Source organism: Carcharhinus amblyrhynchos, chromosome 30 (genome assembly GCF_965287045.1).
Source record: "Carcharhinus amblyrhynchos chromosome 30, sCarAmb.v2.hapA, whole genome shotgun sequence".
Lineage (NCBI taxonomy): Eukaryota > Metazoa > Chordata > Chondrichthyes > Carcharhiniformes > Carcharhinidae > Carcharhinus > Carcharhinus amblyrhynchos.
Window position 1 is genome coordinate 13,813,687 of NC_137353.1, and position 26,853 is coordinate 13,840,539.

The 26,853-nt window shown below is 42.6% G+C and overlaps 2 protein-coding genes across 6 annotated transcripts in view; one reads left to right on the forward strand and one right to left on the reverse strand.

The window, feature by feature from the left end:
• LOC145360291 (putative glutamate receptor) overlaps positions 1 to 17,479 on the forward strand; it is a 31,041-nt gene extending 13,562 nt beyond the window's left edge. For both annotated transcript variants that reach the window (XM_080215431.1, XM_080215432.1), the window contains exons 6-11: positions 52 to 278; positions 4,891 to 4,988; positions 9,113 to 9,330; positions 11,392 to 11,617; positions 12,165 to 12,409; positions 15,098 to 17,479. In XM_080215431.1, coding sequence (XP_080071557.1) covers positions 52 to 278; positions 4,891 to 4,988; positions 9,113 to 9,330; positions 11,392 to 11,617; positions 12,165 to 12,409; positions 15,098 to 15,181 — 1,098 coding nt within the window. In that variant the 3' untranslated portion in view covers positions 15,182 to 17,479. The remainder of the gene's footprint in view (positions 1 to 51; positions 279 to 4,890; positions 4,989 to 9,112; positions 9,331 to 11,391; positions 11,618 to 12,164; positions 12,410 to 15,097) is intronic.
• Positions 17,480 to 17,599: 120 nt separating this feature from the next.
• The window catches only part of pank4 (pantothenate kinase 4 (inactive)), a 71,559-nt gene continuing 62,305 nt past the window's right edge, over positions 17,600 to 26,853 (reverse strand). For all 4 annotated transcript variants that reach the window (XM_080215426.1, XM_080215427.1, XM_080215428.1 and 1 more), the window contains 3 exons: positions 26,495 to 26,595; positions 25,145 to 25,213; positions 17,600 to 22,367 (listed from right to left, as the gene is read on the reverse strand). In XM_080215426.1, coding sequence (XP_080071552.1) covers positions 22,154 to 22,367; positions 25,145 to 25,213; positions 26,495 to 26,595 — 384 coding nt within the window. In that variant the 3' untranslated portion in view covers positions 17,600 to 22,153. The remainder of the gene's footprint in view (positions 22,368 to 25,144; positions 25,214 to 26,494; positions 26,596 to 26,853) is intronic.

Below are 26,853 nucleotides of genomic sequence, written 5' to 3' on the forward strand. Positions count from 1 at the left end.
GCATCTTGTAGATAGTAAGAACTTTGACACTCTCTGGTTGACTCTTGGCAGGAGGCAGATATAGCCGTCGCTCCACTGACCATTACCAGGATGCGCGAGGCAGAGTTTAGCTTCACCCGTCCGTTCATGTCTGTGGGTATCAGCATCCTGGTGCGTAAGGAGTACAACTCACAAGGTGCCAGCCTTTTCCAGTTCCTGAGCCCATTCTCGGTTGAAACCTGGCTTGGTCTTTGCATCGCCTACATTTTGACCTGCTTCTGCTTGTTCCTCGCAGCAAGGTATTCTTTAAATGTTAACCAAATTCAGTTTAAGCAAAGTGCAAATGAAGTAGGGCGGCACGGTAGCACAGTGGCTAGTAGTGCTGCCTCACAGCGCCAGGGTTTGATTCCCTGCTTGGGTCACTGCCTTTGTGGAGTTGGCACATTTTCCCCGTGCCTGTGTGGGTTTCCTCCGGGTGCTCTGGTTTCCTCCCACAATCCAAAAGATATGCTGGTTAGTTGCACTGGCCAAACTAAATTCTCCCTCAGTGTACCCGAATAGGTGCCAGAGTGTGGCGACTAGAGGATTTTCACAGTAACAGCATTGTAGTGTCAATGCAAGCCTACCTGTGACACTAATAAACATTTTTTAAAAATTAGTCAAATGATAGTAGATGGCAGGTACAATTTTGACGTTTAAAAAGCCTTTAGACAGTTACATGGGTAAGATGGGTTTAGAGGCTTATGGGGCAATTGCGGGCAATTGGGACTAGCTTAGCAGTTTAAAAAAGAAGGGCAGCATGGACAAGTTGGACCGAAAGGCCTGTTTCCATGCAGTAAACCGCTATGACTCTATGATTCTAAATCAGGTTCCCATTGAAGGAGAAGAGGAAGGAAGGAAATTGGGAGTGGTGGGGGGGGGGGTGTTGCTGGGGAATGAAGCAGAAAATAAAGGAGCTGTGAAAGGAGAAAAGTAAGACACTTCTTTTGCACTCCTCCATTATATCTGTTCTTTCCAATGCAGCTTACATTTCCTGGCTGGCACAGAAATTGCCATATCAACAGCTATTCCTACGAACCATTCATCATGTTCAGAGAAGATAGAGTTATATATAGAATCACAGAAACATTGACAACACAGAAAGATGTTGAGAGTGACAAGGGAGAGATGTGGTGTAATGTTTGCCAGTGCAGACACTGCTGTATCACCTTCGGGACACAGACACAGATATAGCCAAGGGGTGAGGAAAGGTGCTCGATGGCCAGCGCAGGCACAATGGGCTGAAGGGCCACTTTTTGTGCTGCAAAATTTAATGACTTTATGAAATGCCAATGATGATTTCCGCGTTGATTTTGGATTTTTTCAAACCAGTGCAGTGGCTGAAAAATGCAAAACTTGCCCTTAACAGAGAATAAACTGTCAACTTTGTTAAGGAAGGTCATAATAAAGGCCTGTACAAGAAAGGGAAAGGTCACATAGGGTGGGGTGTTCATAACAGTTTGGAATTAAGACATCTTGTCAGCAGAACCATTTACCCCAACTGCAACAGTGCCACAGAACTGTGCTTATCCCTTCTGGTAGTACGACTGAGAACAGGAGCTTACAGCAGCTCAGGTGTGCCACCAACTGGAATTTAGTTGGTATAACAAATGTCTGTAACTTTTGTAGGTGCAGCACAGGGTTAGATATAGATTAAAACTCCCTCTGTACAGTCCCTTCAAATAGACCCAGGGCAAGGACAACACAAATAAGAAACACAAAAGTAAACATTGCACATTAAAAGTTCATAGGATCCCTATAAAGAGGAAGGTGGCCACTCAGCCCATCGAGTCTGCACCAACTCTCTGACCCAAGTCCTTTCCCCATAACTCCATGTGTTTACCCTGCTAATGCCCCATGTGAAGCCACAGGACATTGGAAGGGTGTTAAATGAAAACTTCCTGTTGTTCTTCACTCAGGAGAAGGAAGAAGTAGGTACAGAATTCAGGAAAAGGGACTGTGAGGACCTTGAACTGTTTGACAGAGGAAATGAATAAGTATTGGAAAATCTGACAGGCTTAAAAATGAACAATCCTCTGGCCCAGATGAATTGCATCCTAGGCTGCAGTAAGAGGCGAGGCAGGAAATTTCAGGGACTCCAACACATTTTTAATTCCTCACTGTCCGCGGGAGAATGCCAGAGGACTGGAGGACGGCTAATGTAATTTCATTTTTCAAGAAGGGTGGTAAAGATGAACCAGGAAATTACAAACCAGTGAGTCTCACATCAGTGGTAGGGAAACTATTGGAGAAAATTCTGAAGCACAGAATTAATCTCTACTGGGAAAGACATAGGTTAATTAGCAAGGCTTTGTCAAAAGGATATCATGCCTAATAAATGTGATAAAATTTTTGGAAATGTGAGGATCATAGAATCATATAGAATCATAGAATCCCAACAGCGCAGAAGGAGGCCATTCGGCCCATCGAGTCTGCACCGATCACAATCCCAACAGGCCTATTCCCGTAACCCCATATATTTACTCTCCTAATCCCACATTTTTGGACTGTGGAGGAGACCAGAGCACCCGGATGAAACCCACGCAGACCTAGGGAGAATGTACAAACTCCACACAGATATGAGGGAAGTTCAGTTGATGTAGTTTATATGTATTTTAGCAAAGCCTTTGACAAGCTCCCACATGGGAGACTGAATGAGGTTAAAGCACATGAAATTCAGGGAAACTTGGGGAGGTGGGTCCGAAACTGGCTTAGTGATAGGAAGCAAAGGATGGTGGTAGAGGCTGTTTGGGTGACTGGAGGCTAGTGTCCAGTGGCGTACCTCAAAGTTCAGTGCAGGATCTCTAATTGTTTGTTATATACATAAATGATATAGATGATACTGTGGAGGGAATAAGAAGCAAGTTTGCAGATGACACCAAAATTAGTAGGATGGTTAATAGTGAAGAAGTTTGTAGGTTACAGGAGGATATATACTGGTTGGCTAAATGGGCAGAGCAGTGACAGATTGTATTCAACCCTGATAAGTGCAAGGTGATGCACTTTGGAAGAAGTAACAAGACAAGGGAGTATTTAATGAATGGCTGGACACTAGGAAGATCAGAGGCACAGATGGATCGTGCAGTACTTATTCACAGATAACTGAAGTGGCAGAGCAGGTGAGTAGAGTAGTAATGAAGTCATATGGGACACTTGCTGTTATCAGTCATGGCATAAAGTATAAAAGCAAGGAGGTAATGGTGGAGCTGTACAGAATGTTGGTTAGGCAACAGCTGGAATACTGTGTTACCTCACTATAGGAAAGATATAATTGCACTAAAGGGTGTGGAGGGAGAGTCACCAGGATGTTGCCTGGGATGGAGAACTTGAGCTATAAGAAGAGATTGGATAGGCTTGGACTGTTTTCTCTGAAGCAGAGAAGGCTGAGGGGAAACATGATTGTGGTGTATAAGTTTATGAGGGGTATGAACAGGGTGAATAAGGAACAGTTGTACTCTTGGTTGAGGGATCAATCACATCATTTTAGGGTAAGGGGCAGGAGATTCAGAGGAGATTTAAGGAAAAAAAATCACTGAGAGTGCTGGGATTTTGAATTTTTTTAATTCATTCGTGGGACACAGGTATCGCAGGTAGACCAGCATTTATCGCCCATCCCTTGTTGCCCTTGAGATGGCGGTGGTGAGCTGCCTTCTTAAATCGCTGCAGTCCATGTGCTGTGGGTTGTCCCACAATGTCATTTGGGAGGGAATTCCAGAATTTTGATCCAGCAACTGCGAAGGAATGGTGATATATTTCCAAGTCAGGATGGTGAGTGGTTTGGAGGGGAACTTGCAGGTGGTGATGTTCCCATGTGTCTGCTGCCCTTGTCCTTTTAGATGGAAGTGGTCATGGGTTTGGAAGGTGCTGCTTAGGGATCTTTGGTGAATTGCTGCAGTGCATCTTGTAGATAGTACACACTGCTGCTACTGAGCGTCGGTGGTGGAGGGAGTGGATATTTGTGAATGTGGTGTCAATCAAGCAGGCTGCTTTGTCCTGGATGGTGTCAAGCTTCTTGAGTGTTGTTAAAGCTGCATCCATCCAGGCAAATGGGGAGTATTCCATCACATTCCTGACTTGTACCTTGTAGACAGTGGACAGACTTTGGGGAGTCAGGGGGTGGAGGCCGGTTACTCACTGCAATATTTCTAGCCTCTGATCTGCTCTTGTAGCCACTGTGTTTATGCAGCGAGTCCAGTTACGTTTCTGGTCAATGGTAACCCCAAGGATGTTGACAGTGGGGGATTCAGTGATGGTTACACTATTGAATGTCAAGGGCTGGTGGTTAGAGTGTCTCCTATTGGTGATGGTCTTAGCCTGGCATTTGTGTGGAGCGAATGCTATTTGTCACTTGTCAGCCCAACCCTGGGTATTGTCCAGATCTTGTTGCATTTGAACATAGACTGCTTCAGTGTCTGAGGAGTTGTGAATGGTGCTGAACATTGTGCAATCATCGGCGAACGTCCCCACTTCTAACCTGGGAAGATAGTGGAGGCCGGGAACCTGACAACATTTTAAAAAGAATTTGAATGAGCACTTGAAGCATTATAACATTCAAGAATATGGGACAAATGCTGAAAAATACAATTGGTGCCACTTTAGCAATAGTTATTGTCAGTACAGGCACGATGGGCCAAAGGGCCTTTTCTGTGCTGTGACTGTGACTAAAAAACATGTAAACTCCACACAGTCAGTCACTTGAGGCCAGAATTGAAACCACATCCCTGGCGCTGTAAGGCAAAAGTGCTAATCACTGTGCCACCCCGCTGCCTAAGGTTATAAAAATAGAAAGAGTAAAAGTTTTATTGCTGCAGAAATTTGCCATATGGTATTACTTAACAATACGCAGTCTGTTTTGTGACTACTATTTTGCAGACTGAGCCCCAATGAATGGAATGAGCCTGAAGTTGAAAATAGCCGTTTCTCTCTGCTTGACAGTTTCTGGTTTGGAATTGGAGCTCTCACTCTACAAGGTAAGGATCTTTTTGATTTTATTTTATTTATTATTTTCATACGCATTAGTGTACAGTGAAAAGTATTGTTTCTTGTGCACTATACAGACAAAACATACTGTTCATAGAGAAGGAAATGAGAGAGTGCAGAATGTAGTGTTACAGTCATAGCTAGGGTGTAGAGAAAGATCAACTTAATGCGAGTCAAAAGTCTGATGGCAGCAGGGAAGAAGCTGTTCCTGAGTTGGTTGGTCCATGACCTCAAACTTTTGAATCTTTTTTCCGACGAAAGAAGAGAGAATGTCCTGCACGCATGGGGTCCTTTATTATGCTGGTTGCTTTGCCGAGGCAGCAGGAAGTGTAGACAGAGTCAATGGATGAGAGGATGGTTTGCGTGATGGATTGGGTTACATTCACAAACGTTTATAGTTTCTTGCAGTCTTGGGCAGAACAGGAGCCATGCCAAGCTGTGACACAACCAGAAAGAATTTTTGAAATTCTGGGCCTGAATGAGCCTCGAGCCTGTTTTCTGTCCTGCAGATGGTCATATTTTCTATTACTTGACTTTTGCCAAAGGGTAAAAGGCCAGGCAATGCCAACCTTCCAATCCAGCTTTGTGTCCAATTACCAAGTGATGTGAGACAACCTAACAACCAAAAATCTCTTCAATTTCTGTGCCTCAAGTCTCTGGAGCTTTCACTGGCTCCTGCTGTTAATGGGAGTCAGGGGAGAAGAGTCAGTAAGAGTACTGTAGATACTGACCAAGGCAAACATATTCTTCAGCAGTGATAATAGTCTCTGGCAGTGCAGCATTCCCTCTGTATTACTCTTGCAAGTGCACACACTCATGCCAAACAGTGCAACACTTCCTCCTTATGGCCCATTTGATTGTGCAGCATTCCCTCAGTACTGCACTAAACTGTGGCTCTAGATTCTGTCTCAAGTACCTGCAGTTAAACTTGAACACGCAGCCTGCTCAAGTCAGAGGCACAGTGCTGTTGCTGACTCACAATTGATGTACTTTATAGGAACAGGACTAGGCTATCTAGTAGCACATGCCCATTCGGGCATTCATTGAGATGATGATTCACCTGAACCTAGCTCCTTCTTGCCTAATACCTCTAGCTAACAAAAATCAATCTCAGGTTTAAAATTAACAATTGACCTGGCTGACATGTATCAATTTTTGTGGAAATGAGTTCCATATTTTTCCTACCTTTTGCAGTAAAAAAAGTCAAAATATTTAGGCAACACCAACCACCCCTATACCCCTCAGCCAGGTAGATAGAAACTATCTGCCTGATGGGCTCCCCTTAACTTTGTGAAAATGTCAATCAAATAACCCCTTAATCTGCTCATTTCCAGGGAATACAACCTTAGTTTTTGTAGCCTCTTCTGTGTAGGCATCATTCTAGTCAATAGAAACATAGAAACTAGAAGCAGGAGTAAGCCATTCGGCCCTTGGCGCCTGCTCCACCACTCATTTTGATCATGGCTGATCATTGAATTCAATATCCTGATCCCACTTCCTCCCATATCCCTTGATCCCTTTATCCCCAAGAGTTATATCTAATTTCTTCTTGAAATCACAATGTTTTGGCCTCACCTACATTCTGTGGTAGTGAATTCCACACATTCACCACCCTCTGGGTAAACAAATTTCTCCTCCCCTCAGTTCTAATAAGTTTACCCCTTACCCTCAAACTATGACCCCTATTTCTGGACTCCCCCACCACTGTGAACATTGTTTCTAAATCTACTCTGTTAGAACGCTATAAGTTTGTATGAGATCCCCTCTCACTCTTCTAAACTCCAGTGAACGTAATCCTAACTGACTTAGTCTCTCCTCATACGTCAGTCCTGCCATCCCAGGAATCAGCTTGGTAAACCTTCACTGTACTCCCTCTATAGCAAGGACATCCTTCCTCACATAAGGACACCAAAACTGCGACACAATATTCTAATGCTACACAATACAGTGCTAACCTCTCTTCAATGCTAATATATCCTTCCAAACATGTGCTGTCCTGAATTGCTCAATGTTCTCCAGGGGCGGTCTAACTAGATCTTCGTATAGCTGCAACATAACCACTACCCTTCTGTATCCTAGTTGTCTAGGTATAAAGCCCAGAATTTCATGAGCCTTTCTGAATATTTTCGGTACTCATCTATCACTTTTTAATGATCCATGTTCACTGAACCCCTCAGACACTTCCAAATTCCCACTGATCCTCATTTTTCACCATTTAGAAAGTACTCTCCTCTATTCCTTTTAGGTTGCCTACATTGAAATCTATTCACCAGTTTTGCACATTCACTTAATCTATTATTAACTCTATAATTTTATACTTCCATCTACAACTACTTAAACATTTATCCCACATTTAGCAGAGTAAAATGCCCAATCCACACTGAATACAATGCTGCACAACTGCATCATCAGAAAACTTAAAATGTTTATATTTCATCATCTATGTTGTTAATGAATAAGCCAAATAGTTGAAGCTCCAGCACTGATCCACTAGTCACATCCTGTCAGTAAGAGTACTTGCCCACTGTTGTTTACCTTTGTCTACTGCTTTTCAGCCCACTTCCTGACCAGGTCAATCATTTATTTTCAACTCCTTCATTATGGAATGGCCTGTGTTAGTTCACAGAGACACCACATAGTTTAGGAGCTATATCCTAGCTGAATGAACCCCTGTCAATTTTACAATGTAAAGCAAAAGCCCATGGTGTAGAGGAAACATGCGAGCATCATCAATAGAGGATCGTTTTGCCAACAGGAAACAGACTAGGCATCAGGAAACAGACTAGGCAAAAACTGGCTGGCAAAATGTGATGACTATTTACAATTTATAGCAATGACTTGGATGAAGGTACTGATGATATGGTTGCTAAATTTGTCAATGACACAAAGATAGGTGGGAAACTAAGTTGTGAAGAGGACAAGGAATTTGCAAAGGGATATAGACAGATTAAATAAGTGGGTAAGAATTTACAGACTGAGTTTAATGTGGGAAATTGTGAACTTGCCCATTTTGGCAGGAAGAATGGAAGAGAAGCATTTTATTTAAATGGACAGACTGTAGAACTCCGAGGTACAGAGAGATTGGGTGTCTTGGTATGTAAATCACAACATTCGCAAATATGCAGATACTGCAAGCGATTAGGAAGGCAAGTAGAATGTTATAATTTGCTGCAAGGGGAATGGAATCTAAAAGTAGGGATATTGTGCAAGAATACAGGAAGAGATCAGGCAGGATATTACAGTCTTGCTTGTCCCAAAACCACAAAATCCCGCCCCAGGTCAATGGACTTTTCCATGGTCCATCCCTTGCCCACTACACTTCCCATGGCAACGATTAGCACTGCTACCTCACAGCGCCAGGAACCCGGGTTCGATTCCCAACTTGGGCGACTATCTGTGTGGAGTTTGCACGTTCTCCATGTCTGTGTGGGTTTCCTCCCACAGTCTGAAAGACGTGCTGGTTAGGTGTATTGGCCAAGCTAAATTCTCCCTCAGTGTATCCAAACAGGCACCAGAGTGTGGTGACTAGGGGATTTTCACAGCAACTTCACTGCAGTGTTAATGTAAGCATACTTGTGACACCAATAAATAAACTTTAAAACTTTATTGGAGGTGGGAGTACTGCGTGCAGTTCTGACCTCCAGAATGCAAAAATGTTAATAAGTCACTGGAGGAAGTGTAACAAATACTTATAAAGATGATACCAGAGCTGAGAAGTTATAACAATCGGGAAAGACCAAACTGGCTGGGGCCCATAGAAAACTGGATAGGGTTATGAAGTGATTTGGTAATTTAGATATAGAGAAGGTATTTCTACTTGTTGGAATCCAAAAATTTGAACAAAAATAAGATTGTAACTAGTAAATCCAATAAGGAATTCAGGAGGAACATCCTTACCTCGAGAATGTGGAACTCATTACCACACTGTACCACATTGAGTTGAGTAACATCAATGTTTCTGTATGTAAGCAAGGGAGAGAAAGGAACAGAAGCATATGCAGATTGGGTAAGCTGAAGTAGAGTGGAAGAAGGTAGATCATGAAGGCAATTATATTCAAAGTGGGCCGAATGCACTGTAAATTCTAATGAAAACAAAGCCCTTGTATTCCAATAGGTGTGGGGCCATACCCCAGAGCTCTATCCACACGCATCATTGGGACCATCTTGTGGCTGTTCGGCATAGTTTTCCTGGTCGCATACATAACATTTTTTGCAGCCTCAATGAAAGCTGAGACTCAGAGCCCGCTCATCAGTTCCTTCAAAGACCTTGCACAACAAAATGAAATTGAGTATGGTACAGTGTATGGTGGCTCAACATTTGCATTCTTCCAGGTATGTGCCTACGTCCAGTGCCAGCAGTTTATTTTCTCAATCCAGCTCTTACCACAATACAGGAGAGAAAAGTCAATAAGACTGCACCAGAAATCAACCTAGGAGTGCCTATTCTTCATGAGTTGTAGGGGTCTCCTACTCAATTGGAAAGGTTTCCATGTATACAGGTGAAGCAGTTGACCTTTTGAGGCACTTTATTAGAGGCATGAGCACTGAAGAGAAATAGAGTAGTTCAGACTAGTGACCCAAAGCTTTGAGGAGACTTCAACAGTGAGTAGTAGCAACGTGGAAACATTTAGGGAGGAAGACAATTTAGGTACTAACCAAAACTTACGGATGTGGTACTGTAATAGTTATGATACTGCACCAATAATCCAGGCACATGGGACTTATAATGATCACAGTGCAAGGTCAAATCCCAACATGGTAGTTTAAGAATTTGAGCTCAATTTCTAAAAAAAAAATCTCAAAATAAAAATTGGTTTTAGTAAAAGTTGCCAAGAAACTGAGGTTGTCATAAAAAGCCAATTGGTGTACTCATGTACTTTAGGGAAGGAAATCTGCCATTTCTATACATGACTATAGTCCTACACTAATGCAGTTGACTCTTGTTTGCCCTCTTAAATGACCAAGGAAGTCACCCAGACGCTTGAGAAGGCAGCCCACTTTGGGCAGCATGGTGGCACATTGGTTAGCAGTGCTGATTCACAATGCCAGGGACCCAAGTTCTGATTCCTGGCTTGGGTCACTGTCTGTATGGAGTTTGCATATTCTCACCATGTCTGCCTGAATTTCCTCCGGGTGCTCCGGTTTCCTCTCACAGTCCAAAGGTGCGCGGGTTAGGTGGATTGGCCATGTTGAATTGCTCCTTAGTGTCAGGGGGACCAGCAGGGTAAATGCATGAACTATGGGGATAGGGCCTGGGTGGGATTGTGGTCGATGCAGACTCAATGGACCAAATGGCCTTCTGCATTGTAGATTTCTATGATTCTTATCATCTTCTCAGGGGAGATTGGGATGGGCAAGAAATGCCAGCCTTGCTAGTGATGCCCACAGAGAGAATGCAAAGTATTGAGGATTTTTGAAGCCCAATAATTTAAATGATTAGAAAAGCCTTGGTAAATATTCAGTGAAGAACAGCTTAGTAACCATCAATATAAAGAATTTTTGGCTGATTTGGAGCTTTTTTAAAAATTCATTTGTGGGACATGGGCATCACTGGCTGGCCAGCATTTGTTGCCAATCTTAAGTTGCCCTTGAACTGAATGGCTTCGTAGGCCATCTTAGAGGGCATGTGACAGCCAGTCACATTGCTGTGGCTCTGGAGGCACATGAAGGCCAGACCAGCAGATTTCCTTCGCTAAAGGACATTAGTGAACTAGATGAGATTTTCTGACAATCGTCAATGGTTTCATGGTCATCAGTAGATTCTTATTCTGGTATTTTTTACTGAATTTAAACTCTATCATCTGCTGTAGCAGGATTCGAACCCGAGTTCAACTTTCTCGATTAATAGTCTAGTGATAATACCACTAGGCCATTGCCTCCTCCGATGTTAGCATAGGTATCAACTAATAAAGTCTAACATCATTAGAATTGAATAATGCAATAGTGAAATCCATCTTTACTGCCAAAAAGTGAGGAAGATTCAAATCACCCAAAACCTCAGTTCCTTTCACAATACCACAGATTATGGAAATCTGAAATATAAGCAAGAAATGCTGGAAAATACACAGCAGGCCAAATAATACCTGTTGACAGGGAAAACAAGTGTTAACAATTCAGGTTGATGACCTTGCATCAAAGCTGGAAGTGGAGAAAGGAGAAGGAAAGAATCATGTGGGAAGATTGCACCAGGGTGAGGAGCAGGGGATAAATACAAGATAAAAGTGGGGATGGAGCAAGGCAAAAGGAGATGATAACAGCAAATATAGAAACAAAAGATGGTTGTAGCGGTTTGAACTGCTGACAGTTTGGTATTTCCCCTATTTCTAGTTATCCTTCTTTTAACTAATGTGTTCTTTATTAAAATGAATGCTTCTTTCTCTGATATTATGCCAGAACTCAAAATTTCAAGTCTACCGTAAAATCTATGAAACAATGGATAGTAAAAGTGATTCCGTCTTGGTGCGTACAATGGCGGAAGGAGTGCAACGGGTGCTTGACTCCAAATATGCCCTAATTGGTGAATCCTCAACAATAGACTTGGCTGTTGCTGAGCACTGCAACTTAATGAGGGTCTCAGACTTCGCAGCTGTAAGGGGATATGGAATTGCCACTCGCCTCAGTAAGTTGCAACCTATTTGCAAAACCCATTTGTTTATTTTAGATAGTATTTCTTCACATTCCAACTAGAATTGGGCAGCACAGTGGTTAGCACTGCTGTCTCACAGTGCAAGAGACCCAAGTTCTAGTCCCGGCTTGGGTCACTGTCTGTGTAGAGTCGGCATGCCCCCTCCCTCTCCAACCCCCCTTTCCGTGTGGGTTTTGTCTGGGTGCTCCGGTTTCCTCCCACGCTCTGAAAGATGTGCTGGTTTGGTGCATTGACCCGAACAGGTGCTGGAGCTTGGCAACTCGGGGAGTTTCACAGCAACTTCGTTGCAGTGTTAACGTAAGCCTTACTTGTGACTAATAAATAAACTTTAAAACTGCAGTTCACAGAAAGTACTTTTGTTGGTTGTAATGTGGCATGGTGATGCTGCATATAAGCTCTCACCTCCTCAATGTCTTTCCCTCCCCAATCTCATGTCCTTTATTCTCGCACATCCAGTTTTACCGATTAACTGTATCTCAGTAAAGTATCATTCTTTGCTTTGCTTTGCTTTTGGCCCAAGGTGATCCACTCAGAGACAATTTAACTCTTGCCATAATGGAGCTCGAGGAGTCTGGAAGCCTCCAGCAGTTGAAAGCTAAATGGTGGAAATCTTCATGTAGCAGTGAAAACTCAGCAGAATGGAGTCCACTGAAACCAAACCAGATTGGAGGCATCTTTCTCTTGCTAGCAATTGGGTTGTCATTGGGCTTGGTCATCGCCTGCATTGAGTTGGCTGTCAAATCAATGAAGAAACCCGATCAAGATGTATGTATTCTAGTAATTCCTCCCTGCAACCCATAAATTTGCTTTCTTCTCCTCTTCCCAATCTCTCTACATCATGCAGCAAAATGGACAAGGCAAAGTTCCAACATCTTGCCCCAGTTCTGTATTCCAGAGCCAGCTATGGGGAGGTAGCTGAGGTGATACACTTTTGCAGTGGGAACCAGGGGAAAGTTAACCACATTAACTGTTCACCACCCTCTCTAATGCACACACACACTTTCTTATGCATGTGCTCTCTCAGTCTTACACAATCTTACACATTCCCCATCTCACATTTTGATATACACATTTTTTGTTGTATACATTTTCCCACCCTCTTATTGACACTCTCACTCACGCTTGTGCACCATCTCCTTCCCGGACACACACACACCCTACTATAAACAAAGCAAAAAGACCTTTATGTTCAAAATTGAGACAAGAAAACCACCGGATCGACAATAGTTATGTGTTGCCTCATAGTTCAGGTCCCATTTATCAATTTGCTTACTTTTCTTTGTACTCCACTGAACTCTGGAATATTACCTCCTGTGGTACAGAGTTCAGAAATGTGTGCATTATTCAAAGTGAAGTCAGACTTGTTTTCCCACCTACCATTCTCTGGAACTTGTGTTCTATCCTTCATGCCATGAATCTTAAGATCCTTTATTTTCCATGATGTAACATTGCACTTATGCATTATCCAGTAAAATCTCATGGATCCCTCTCGTGTTGTTTCCTGTAAACTTTTCGCATTTGTTTTACAATCCCCGTGTTTCCCTTTCCCACTTTGCATGACTCCAAATATTTCTCTATATTGCCCACTTCTTGGCCTAATTCTCAAATTTATTCAGATGCTGTAAAACTGCTTTGTGTGTTCCCTAATCTTCCACAGTCACTCTCATGTTGGCTAACAAAATAGCTGGCCAGGTAGACAAGGAGGGATCAGATTCAATTTCTGGATTATAGTTGATTTAAGAGGGGAGGGTGACCGTGTCCCTGGGCTAGGGGAGGGGTAGGCAGCACAGGCGGGATTCAGAGCCCAGAGCTCAATCTACTGATTCCTGCTGGAAATTGTGTGTGTGTGTGTGTGTGTGTGTGTGTGTGTGTGCGCACGCACGCATGCGTGTAATTAGACAATAACAGAATCAAGCTCCTTCCACCAACTTGAACCCTGTAGTCCGAGTTCACACACAAAGTATGGGAAGTTGGCTGGGACCAGAACTGACTATATCCAATGCAAAGAAGAGTGGGGACAAAAGCATTGAGAAGGTAATATGGTTGAACATGAATGCACCTCTCAATGGCATGCTTTAAACTATTTGTGACATGTTAGAAGATTGAGCAGCCTACTTCCGATTGTCCTGTAGAGATGTGCTCAATGGAACACTTGAGAAAACACAAGAAAATAGGATGCCACAAAAAATGCATTTGTACGGATTTTGGAGAGATTTGTTTGAGAAAAGGGTTCATGTGTAGAATCAGAGAGCCATAGAATCGTACAGTGCAGGAGGCCGCCATTCGGCCCATCGAATCTGCACCAACCACAATCCCACCCAGGCCTTATCCTCATGCATTCACCCTAGCTAGTACCCCCCTGACACTATAGGGCAATTTACTATGGCCAATCCACCTAACCCATATATCTTTGGATTGCAGGAGGAAATCGGAGCACTAGTAGGTGGGACACTCACCAATTCATTTCTAGGGTTGGGGTTTGGAGCCCAGGTTAGTGAGTGAAAGTCTCTTTGTCTTCTAGTGGTCTGACATGAAGCTTCAGCAATATCAGAATTGGCCTACTTCTAGTTTGCACTTTTGAGACTGGCTTCTCAAAGTCCACATTCTCCATCCTTTCGTTTCACTTTGAATAATGAGATCCACAATGACTTTAACCTGCTGCCTTGCTTTGGGGAGAAGGGCCATTGGTTGTCTACTAACGGGGCTAGCCTGATAAGAACTTGAGGTGGGGTGGGGTGGGTTGAGGTGAGGTGAGGTGAGGTGAGGTGAGGTGGGGTGGGGTGGGGTGGGTTGAGGTGAGGTGGGGTGGGTTGAGGTGAGGTGGGGTGGGTTGAGGTGAGGTGGGGTGGGTTGAGGTGAGGTGGGGTGGGGTGGGTTGAGGTGAGGTGAGGTGGGGTGGGGTGGGGTGGGTTGAGGTGAGGTGAGGTGGGGTGGGTTGAGGTGAGGTGAGGTGGGGTGGGGTGGGGTGGGGTGGGGTGGGGTGAGGTGAGGTGAGGTGGGGTGGGGGTCCTTTCCATCAGCTGTACTAAAATCTGGAAGCCCAGTTTCTTCCAGGCCATGATTCTCCAAGGTCAAGCAAAACCCCAAGGATAACAAAAAGAGGGATGGTAAATTGCACAGTCCACCGTCCCCACTCCATCACATGGTGCCAGCCCAGGGTCAGTCTTTGCAAAGAGGGAAGTTCTGGACTTAATCTCAGACTGGATTCACATCTGAAAACCTGCCTCTTCAAACTATGTGACAATCTCATTTTGAGATACCACAAAAACAGGTACTGTAAACAGTAGAGATCTTTCACACTAGCATTGTAAAAGGTGCGGGATTCCCAGGTTAGAGTTAAAGACAGTGCTGTACCCTGGAGTGGGACCTTAAGCAGTCCAGGTGACAAAATTGAAAGAGCGTTTTCAGAATTGACTCAACGGCTTGTCTTGTGTGTTCTTTTTTCATTTACAGAAATCCTTCTGCAATGTCTTCACTGAAGAACTTAATCTTCGGTTTAAAGGGAGGAGTGAGGCCAATACAAAAACCAAGGCTTGAGGACCACTCAATGAAAGATCACTATTCACTCAGCTAATCCTAATTAATCCATTTTAATTCTTCTCCTAATGCAAGTTACATGGAAGGTTGAATTAAACAATATATTGGAACACTAACCTAGAAAATTACAGCACATATATGAAGATCCAACCTTGAAACGGACTTAATTATTTTGTGCAACTAGAAACTTGTAATTAAAAGGTTGAATTGCTTGGAAAGGTAAATAATAGGGCTTTGGAAATGGAAGAGGAATCACCATGGAAATAACCAGCAAGGGCACATGTCAAGTAGGGAAGCTTTTCAAATTAATTCGAAAATTTTGAAAGTCGAACCTTTCTCTATATTCCAGCCTCTACTCCTTCATCACTGTCACACTTAATGTGTGACTCTTTAAACTGAGAAATCAAGATAGTGAGCCTTAATCCGCATAGTGCAAGGCACCACCAAGGTTGAAAAGAATACAATCATCTACAGTGCAGAAAGAGGCCATTTGGCCCATCAAGCCTATACCGACAACAATCCCACCCTAGGTCCTATCCCCGTAATCTCTGCTAAAGTCTATGTTGAGGTAGTTCATTCAAGTGTGAAAATGACCTGGGGTTAATAAGTTGCAACTGAAGGGAGCAGAGTTTACATACAAATAAAGGGAAAAGACCCCTTGTCCATCCCATACATGTGATATCTTATGCTTCATAATATATACACTTTCCACTCCGTCCAAGACTATGTGACCTCCTGGAAGAAGTGAAGATCCATATAAAAACCCAGTCCGTTTATACATTTGGCATATTTTATAAATCATGGCAGAGGCAAAAATCACAAAACAAAATACTCCTTCCAAAATAATCTATATTTAATCTATACACATGGTGGTATCTAATTGATCACATAAAATACAGCAAGGTTTTTCCTTTTCCAATCCATTCCCTTGGCTCAAGTGTGCTCTTGGCAACACTGTATCATACTGTTTGTGCACTGCGGTCTGGGCCATTCCAGAATACCTTTGACCTTTTATTTATGCTTCACATGACAATCAAACACCATACAAAATTGTTGATCTAAATAGGGAATCCATTCTTACAGATCAGAATATAACCTACTTGACAGTGCTGCCCTGAGGTTGGCAGAAGTGACCTGAGTACATTACGAGATCTGAAGTCTCTGACTTGCTGCATCTTACCCGTTACCCTGGCCACATTACTGCAACAAGGTGGCTGAATGTTCTCACAGATAGTTTAGACACACAAAGCATGTGTACACACTATCTGTTGCCTTGCTTCTGAATGAATTATCAACAAAAATGGCTTAAATTGAACACATGATGTAACATATAAGCTGACTACAATAAGCAGCAGTGGATCTGGACGGGTTAGTGGCAATATCGCTGTATGCTTCATGGCTGTATCCACAGTGCCTCCCCCACGGACTGATGCACAAATATGGTGAAATATAGTAGAATTCCTCCCTTCCCACCATCTCACCCCCATAACCTTTCACCCATTCAGTTGACTTCATTCACTTTTAACTATCAGCACGCCAGGGCTCTGCATCAACCAGGACTGCAGACTCAGCCAGAAGGGATGACCTGATCAGCAACAGAGAAGGGCTGCGAGTTGTGGTGAGCTAGAATCTGGAGAGATCAGTAACCTAGATCAATTTTCAATTAATGCTTCAAGTTTAAAAGTAGTGCCACCCCCAAAATAATTCCTTTACAAAACGCTCTGCACACTGTAGTTGGAAAAATCACAAAGATGGCTACCTGACACATAAAGTTACCTGGGAGAGAGACATTAAGCTGGCACTGACTTTTAGCGCAGACAGCTACTTGAAACTAAAAACATGCAGGACAGTCAGTTATTTAAAGTTAAACATGCAGGAATCAGATACTGCAGGAAGCCGGTAGAGAGCTTGAGGCACTTTTAAGATAAAGACGGAGATTAGCCATAAAAGGGAACAGGAATACATAAATGCAGGAAATCCAATTACTGTATGTATAGACTGAAATGTATAGTCATTGATAGTCACAGATAGAGGAAATGTATCCATTCTATGAAACAATGCAATGTTAAATGCCAATATCTGGATATGTCTGGCTGTAACGATGTGTTAAACTATCGATCCTACTCAACTATAACGATGTGTTAAGTGGTTAATGTTCGGACTATCCATTATCTGAAAGGTGTAAAAATAAACCACTCCTATTGTATTATTAGAGAAGGTAGCTGCCCAGTGCTGTGGAGTGCCAGTGCTTTTGCTCCACGAAACTTCGTTAAATAAAACTGTATTGTTGCATCCCCAGTCTGACTCTGAAGTGGTAATTTCCTACAACAACACCTTTGAAAAACTTCACTCTACAACTAAAGGTTTTTGTCAGAAAAGGGTACAGTAAAGGTCGTGCTATTTCAGCAGTTCCTTAAGAGGATTAACTGAGTGGCATAGCTCAATACAGTTTGCTCCAGCGCATAGCCTATCAATCCACAGAATACTGATTATAATTATGAAGAAGTGTTAAAATTAAATGGTGTATAATAGATCTATATCTCTCAGCCAGAAAGTGAAAATTATATTACATCTATATGGCCAGGCTGGGACTTTTAACTAACTAATCTATTATAAATTAAATTCATGGCTGGTTACAATCAAGGTATTTAATGGAGCATTACAGCCGTTCATTACGAATGCCCACTTTGTTCAAGTGGGTAGCATTCACATCTGAAATTCAGAAGGTCATGGGTTCAAATCCCCTTAATGACCTGGACAGTAAAATGCTGTGGGACTGTTGCATTGCTAGAGATTCAGTCTTTCAGTACAGGGCATTAATCCAAGGCCATGACTTCCTGCTCAAGTACATATTCTAAGAGAAGGGAATTTTCCTGGTGTCCAATTCAACATTCCTTCCTCAAACAGCACCAGCCAGTTATTCAGCGGTTGTCTGTGGGACCACAGTGCGAAAATTGGCAGCTGTTTAGTATATTTCTTTTAAAGCACTTTGGCATGTCCTTGCATAAATTTAGTTGAAGACAAAAGAAGGATTCTAAAGACAAAGAAGGATTCTAAAGACAAAGAAGGATTCTAAAGACAAAGAAGGATTCTAAAGACAAAGAAGGATTCTAAAGACAAAGAAGGATTCCTCTATTTAGGCTCCAATACAATGAGAAGGATCTTTCGACCCATCTTAATTCATAATTAATAACAATTAATACCTTTACCCCCAACTCTCAGCATCCAACAGCTTCTTAAATGATAGTGCCCCCGTTACCCTACCTGCTAGCCATTTTTATAGTGTGGAGAACTTCTTGATCTTCATTCTGTTACCTTTTGTCAGCTTCAACCTGTCCTACAGTCACGGTTCAATTTGAAGGGGTGCTGCCGATGCAGCATTTACTATTTCGCAAACCACTCTGAGGAAGTCAGACCACTTCCCGAAGACAGCTACCTGGCTCAACAAGGAAGAGACCAAAGTAATAATTAATTGGGGTCAATGTCCTCTCTAAACTGTGGGTGTGAAAGTAACACATAGGCTGTTCACAAATATTCCCCTTTAAGGCACCACACATGCACAACAGTGGCCACGCAAAAACATTTAAAGGTTCCACACACTGAAATAAACAAATCATGCACAATAAAGAACATTTACAGGGATTGTTAGTTGGGGCTTAAAGAAAGAAACAGAGTGAATATTAGCACCATTGTGTCAACCAGCAAGTTGGTGCGGGTCAGAACCTGTGGTTCAAATTCACAGAGTCTCCAAACTCATGATGGAAATTGCGGCAAGATTGTTTCCCCAGCTAAGTGAAGAATAATCACAAAACAAATTGTGTGCATAAAATCAATCCCAATTACTTAACAGCAGTGTGGCCTCCAGGTCTGATTGACAGGAAAATTACAATAACAGCTCCTTTTTGGCCAAAGCTTCACTATATTTAGCCAATAAGAATATCATGCAACTGTCTTAAATTAAAAAGGCACGATTAAGATAGTTTTTCCACTTAAAAGAAAGCCCCCTTCATGATTTGATTGGGTCAGTTGCATCACATTGCCACAGATATCGGGAAGAGCCTAGGTTTGACTGATGTTGAGTGAGCTGATTTCAGCAGAGGGCTAATACAAGCTGAACAACTGGTCAAAGCTCCCCTAGAACTACGAGTGGGAAAACCAGCTCATGGTTGCGGCCTGACAAGTGTCTGAATGCACAAATGTTGGGCAAGAAGAGGACCATGCTCATCTATGATGCGGTCAAACAATGTGGTGAGAAACTTTGTCTAGGCACATGCATGTGGAAAGGTCACCTGTTGAAGTGTTGCTGGTGCATGTGGCACTGTAAAGACAGCAACAGTGAACTTTCTGGAAAGATTTTAATAACAGCAACAGCATGAGAATCAATGCTAAAACCTTCATCACTCCTCTGACCATTTAAGCAATACTGTCAGGATGTAGTGCAAGCTTGCACGATTATTAACACTCTGCAGAAGAACCCACATTTGCAGTAGAGTTAAAATCATCAATTTCGCTTCCTTTCAACCTCTCCTCCTGAAGTCCACTCTCACTGGCAGTGCTTGTGTGTGATGGAAGCAGATTGATTAGTAATTTTCAAGGGGAATTGGGCAAACACTTGAAATGACTGCTGGGCTACAGGAAAAATGCAGGGAGATGGACTAATTGGATCGATCTTTCAAAGAATTGGCTTGGGTAATTCCATGATACTTCAGTCACAAAGACAGAAACATTCTGCCAGGGTGAGACAAGTAATGACTTGCCACGAACAATATCAGTTACAGTGAGCTTGCAGGAGAAATACTACACAGAATGTCTTCTTCCAGGTTACAGAGGCAGGAGTAAAGTAGGTTGAGTATCCTCAGAAACAGATACACCAAAAATAGGATTACAGTGCAAATCAAGGTCTTTAAATAGTTCCTCTCAAGTCAGTTGTGATTACTAACATTATCAGCTGATGATCAGTACTTAGGGATCTCAAGTCTTCAACAGGGTATTGATAGAGGTACAACTAGAAACGTTTGGTCGTGGCAGTTCAGAAAAGTAGCATGTTGCACCCTTTAACATTTTTTTAAAAGCTCCCCATCTTTCCTGATCACACAAGCTCATACAAGCATGTAGATAAACAAGGAATAACCCATCCTCAGGATTGGTCCTATATGGCCACAGTTTGTATGCAAGCCTAGACAGTAAACATTGGTGGGCACTTTTGAGATTATTTTAAATTTGACCTTCATGCATTGCATCACCTACCAATTAAAATAAATTATGCATATCTACCAGACCATAATCTTCATCATCACAGTCTCAACCAGGACTCCTTTGAACCTTCACAACTCCTGTCCCCCTTTCCCCAAGCTCTTGGTCCCTCCACACTGAGTTTCTGTGGGTCTCACCTACCCACAAACTATCTCAAGTAATTTTACACTTGTAAACTCCAGTCCTGGGAACACTCTACTGAATTTACACTGCATTTTTTCCCATCGATTTTATATTCCTGGTATTATGAGGTACCCAAAACTGCAAATTCATGTACACAGTAGTGCTTACATTGAAATACAAGAAGGGGCAGCAAATAAATGTAATACTTGTAACCTGACCAGCCTTTTAGACCAGCACATTGCTTATACCTCAAAGCAAGAGGAGGGATAGCAAATAAAAGTAATACTTGTAACCTAACCAGCCTTTTAGACTCGCACACATTGCTCACACCCCAAAGCAAGGAGAGATAGCAAATAAATGTAATACTTGTAACCTGACCAGCCTTTCGGACTCACAATTTGCTTACACCCCAAAGCAAGAGAAACACATGCAACACTGAAATCGCCAAGAAGATGATCAATCCTGCAAAAAGGTGTTGGTTTCAGCTCTCACACACCGCAGTTGAAAGCAGGTTTTGGTTTGAAAACTTTTTGAATCCGTGCTTACAGATTTAAGTTAGCAGTTTCAGATCATAAATAGACTTTACGGACTATGTTGAGGGTATGTTTCTGGTGCCAGTGTCAGCATAGTTCCCGGTTCAAGTCCAACCCCAAAGAGTTGAGCACAAAATCTAGGCTGACACTGACAAAATCTAGCACTGAGGGAGTTCTGTACCATGAGAGGTGCTGCCTTTCAGGTGAGAGAGAGAGACATCAGATCCAAGCCCCATGTTTCTCCCACATGCTACTTCCAAAAAGCACAGGGGAGCTTTCCTCAGTGTCATGATCAACATTAAACCCTCAACAGCATTAAAATAAATTCATTATCTCATTGCTGTTTGTGAAGGTTTACTGCATGCAAATTGACTGATGTATTTTCCTACATGAGGAACAGTGACTACACTTCAACAGTACTGGTTGTAATGTTATATAACGACAGACCTGTACCCACCAATAATGCACCCAAAGTGCTACAGTAACAGAACAATACCCATCACTACTATACCCCTACTGCTATATTGGGGCAAATCTTGACCCAGTAACTTGATACCCACTGTTGCTATAGCTTCAATTATTCTTTCCAAACATGATTCAGGGTTTGAAGCAATTTGGCAATCGTGCTGCTGACTGTTATTCGAAGTTCCAAGTGGGTACAGTGCGAAAATATCCCCCATGCATCATTACACTTTATTGGTACCCTAATGGCAACACTGCCATCTGCAGACCACATTATCCTTTAAACTGGATTTCTTCAAGGGAACAGCTTGTGAAAGGGATAATATTTCACCTGATTGTCGAGTGACCAAAAGCAAAACAATGTTCATTTCCACAAATACTGTGTCTATACAATAAACATTTGTTTAAAACAAGGATATGGTTGCTGTACATATATAATATATATTATTGCTTCTGACACAAAAGCTTTACTGATCCATATTGACGTTTTTTTCAAACTGCAATTATATAGTCACAGAAAAAAAATACAATTACATTCCACAGGGGACATCTTAGTGCCAGTGCAATGCCAAGTCCTTCCTTAGTTGGGCAGTCTTCACTTTCACTTTGGCGGAGTCTCGTATTTAAAAACCACGCTGAAGATTCTTCCACCAAGTCGCTCTGCCAACCAGGCATTCTTGATAACTGCAAGCTTGAGGCTTTCGCAACGTAATGCAGCGTAATAGTTTGTGTGAATGGCTCGACCCATGCCTTCGATGATCACCAGGTCAGTCTTCCTCTCCCAGACTACCGTCGCCAATCCTTTGTCCAGTCGACTGAGAGAGAAAGAGACATTAAAGATGGTCATTTGCCTTTACTCCAAGACTGACCCTTTGTTTGGGAGGGGATGGTTGTTGGGAGTGGGAGTGTTCAGGGCTATCGTTTGGTTTAACCTATTGCTATCAGTTGCAGAAGAGTCATAGATTGAACAAGGAGCTGTTGAGCCTGATGAAGGTTGATCCTCCATTACCCAGATGTTCCCATTTCAACTTGCAACAGAACTGGAGGGAATCGCTACCAGGCTCATCCATTAAATAAGGTGACTTCACACTCCAGTCTCCTCCACTGATAGTACTGCCTACATCCACCACAGCATCAGCTACATTCTGAATTCCTTCCATCATCCCATCTCACATATTATTCCAACCTACTGAGAAAATCCTTCTGGATTTCTCTTTAAGCGGTGATTTTTCACCAGTTAAAATCTGCATCCTCTGGTACTATGACTCTCAATTACTTCAGTCAGGTCTCCAATCCCTTTCTAAAACAGAGAACTTAAGACTCTCTATCTTTCACAACCTGTGCCTCTTTACACTGAGGTAGGGGGGGAGGTCTTGTTGCCTTTATCTGCCTCTTCTCCACATTTGTATGTGTTGCGTCAACTGGACTTGAATATGTGGTACAAACGTGTCAGTTGTTCGCTGTCAGCATGGCTCACTTGGTAACACTGTCAACTAACTTAGAAGGTTGTGGGTTCAAGTCCCACTCCTGGACTTGAACACATCAGTGAAGTTCTGAGAGCACAAACAGAAAATGCTGGAAAAACTCAGCAGGTTGGACAGCACCTGTGGAGAGAGAATAGAGCCAATGTTTCAAGTCTGGATGATCCTTTGCCAGAGCAGGACTGCTGAGAGCTGCCATCTTTCAGATGGGGAGTTAAACCAAGACCCTGGACAGTTTAGTCTGACATAAAAAAATCCCGTTTCAGGATTTGAAAATGTGCCAGGAGTTCTCTCTGTGCCCAGATCAACATTCTTCACCCTGTCCCCACCATCACCAAAAACAGGTTAATTAGCCATTTGTCTCATCGATTGAGAGACATTGCTGTGCATAATTTGACAAATTGCAGGGATAATCAGAAAATGACAGTGATGATACGACACCTTGCAATAACAAATGAAGCACTGTACAACATCTTAACAATGTTAAGGTGGTACGTAAATGTAAGTGCTTTCTTGTAAGCCCTTAGAATAATCTGTGCGCACTCTAATGTCTGGGATACAAATCTTACCATTCTCAGCTTTTAGAACAATGGCGCAGAAAGAAATTGCATTTCAAAGCAATGAATTTTGGTCCGATTACCTTCATGATTAACACCAGAGACAGACTTGCGCCCTCCAGCATTCTACTCAACATTAAATCGTTTAATCGAAGTCCAAAGCAAAATGAAAAATTTTGCAATTCAGTTTTTTTTGGTTCAACAATGAAGATGACAAATGCAAGCTAACTGTTTTGGCAATAATATTTTTATAGTTCTTTTAAATCATAGATGATGAAGTGGTCAGATATGGGTACACATTCACAACTGAATGTACGGGCAGCTTCCCTCATGCTGATATAGAGAGCAGCTGACTGTGTGCAAGATTTTCTTTCCCTTGGGAAAGGACTTCAAAAAAAGATGCAAGAGAATGCAAACAACAATAGTCCCCTCTCTCACCACCTCCCCTCCCAGCAATTATTGGCAGAATTGACAGCAATTTACTCAGCCCGTGTGAGCAACAGAGTAGCAGAACATTTTAAAAAAGGGTAACAACTCCCCAATGGTTCAGTTGCTACAGGCAACTTAGCCATACAGACCAGAACGTTCCTGAATTCTTGCCAGACAGCTGACCTCAGCTAAGGCTGCAGTTTCGATCCTACAATTGGGAAGGCAGTTCAGGATTATTCAGAAGGAAAAATAAGAAGGCTAGTGTTCAGTTTGTAATTAGGCATTTACTTAAGAACATAAGAAATAGGAGCAGGAGTAGGCCATCTAGTCCTTCGAGCCTGCTCCGCCATTCAATAAGATCATGGCTGATCTGAACTGGATCAGTTCCACTTTCCCCCCATAACCCTTAATTCCCTTGTCTGTCAAAAACCTATCTACCCACCCCTTAAATACATTTAGCAAGGTAGCCTCCACCACTTCAACGGGCAGAGAATTCCAGAGATTCGCCATCCTTTGAGTGAAGAAGTTCCTCCTCAACTCCAATTTAAACTGCCCCCCCCATCTTGAGGCTGTGCCCTCTAGTCCTGCTATCCTTTCTAAGCAGGAAAAATCTCTCTACCTCTACCCAATCCATCCCTTTCATTATCTTATACGTCTCTAAGATTCCCCCCTCATCCTTCTAAACTCCAACGAGTACAGACCCAGTCTATTTAGTCCCTTGCGTGTATGAAACACAAAACGTGGAGAGAGATAGAGAAGAAGAGAATGAGTGAGTGAGAAGGGGGAGTGGGAAGGAAAGGAGGACAAAAGTTTCAAGGTTAGTGAGGGAAAAAGAGAGGCTTACAATGGCAAGTAATGAGAGCAGATGGCACCAAAGAACGGTGTATTGGAGCGAGAGTCAAATGGAACAAGGTTCATCGGTTTGTTCTTTCATAGCACCATTAAAATAAAATGCCCACAAAGCAGTTTAGAGACAAAAATAACCAGGTACTGAACAGCAGTGGGAGAAAGGGAAGGAGTGACTAAAATCATAGCTGGGGAGTAGGTTTAAAGGGCTTGGGAATAACATTAATTAAATAGGGGTTATTTTAAAAAGATGGACAAAAGTAAATCAATATATTTTACCTCAGATCCAGACAAGGTGAACTGGAGCCACTCTGAACCAACAATAATTTATCTTCTTGTAATGCTGTCCTGTAAGAAGGAATGGAAGCAGAGTTAAACACTGTTACCAGCTCAAACAGTTACAACAGCAAACTGCAAAAGGGCCAAGGATGATCCAACAACAGCGACAAAAATAGATTCTAAAGGCACAGGCTTTGAATTTCCACATGAACCTCCTGGCTTAACTTCAGCAAAAAGCTCAACAGTGTAAGGGGACAATTTAGCTATTGCCCCGGGGTTTCTGCCAATCTCATGCTGGTGAAACGTGACAGGTATTGCAGCCTTCGAGTTTAAATCTCAGCACTATGACAGGACAGTAAATCTTTCATTCAGTTCTGCTCCCCTTCCTCCACTAAAAGCGTACTCACGCTGAAACACAATTCCAAAAGGAGCTGGCCTTCTTCAGGTGTAAGCCCAGACAAAGTGAGCAACAGGAGGCAACTCAACAGTGGAGGGTGTCATACTTGCCACTGGTCTTGGCCTCACTTTTCAGCCTCGGGTCCAACAACCAAGTTACTGGACTGACTGCACTTTAGACCCTGCAACTAACAGATGGTGCTTACCAGCTGCTCTCCATTTCAGGATTTACAGAATCATGTAACACACAAAGAGACCACTTGGCCCACCAGCTCTTTGAAAGAAATATCTAAATTAGTCCCACTCTTTCTTAATAGCACTGCAAATTCACCCAAGTGCTATAAAGTAAACTGAAAGGCAAAGTGCTCATTTTATCAGCACTCCTTCGGCCACAAGTCAGTCTTCTGTCTAAACCAGAGGCATGATGTGGAGCTGCCAGCATTGGACTGGGCTGGGCACAATAAGAAGTCTCACAACACCAAGTTAAAGTCCAACAGATTTACTTGGAATCACGAGCAGTGCTCCGAAAGCTTCTGATTCCAAATAAACCTGTTGGACTTTAGCCTGGTGTTGTGAGACTTCTTACTAAACCAAAGGCAACAGTATTTGATGCAACTAACAGTGACACAGTGATTTGCACTGATGCCTCACAGTGGCAAGGATCCAGGTTCGATTCCTGGCTTAGGTCACTATCTGTGTGGAGTTTGCACATTCTCCCCATGTCTGCGTGGGTTTCCTCCCTGTACTCCGGTTTCCTCCCATAGTCCAAAGATGTGCGGGTTAGGTTGATTGGCCATGTTAAATTGCCATGTAGTGTCAGGGGGACTAGCAAAGTATATCCGTGGAGTTATGGGGAAAGGGGCTGGGATTGTGGTTGGTGCAGACTCGGGTCAAATGGCCTTCTTCTGCACTGTCATGATTCTATGATTCTATGAACTCTTTCAAGTTGCTTACCTGATGATTGAATCCATTGCTGCGATCCTCTCTGTAACAATTGCCAACTCACTGCAGGTAACATCATTTAATGCTGGTCCTGAGTTACTGGCTAAAATGACCTGTGTTTGAAGACAAACATGTCAGGCAAGCTCAATAATATAAAACTGCAAACAGATCCACTGAAGTACTGTTTAAACATGTTTCTTAAAAGCCAAATAAGCAAAGCACAACTCGGGAACTTCCTTCATCACATCAAACTATTTATAGTGATGACGGGGCAGCAAAGTATAATGCCATTGAATAGCAATTTCCCTTTTATGGTACATTTGACTACACTTGGAAGCGATAAGGGGAGAGTGAAAGAGAAACCCCTGGAG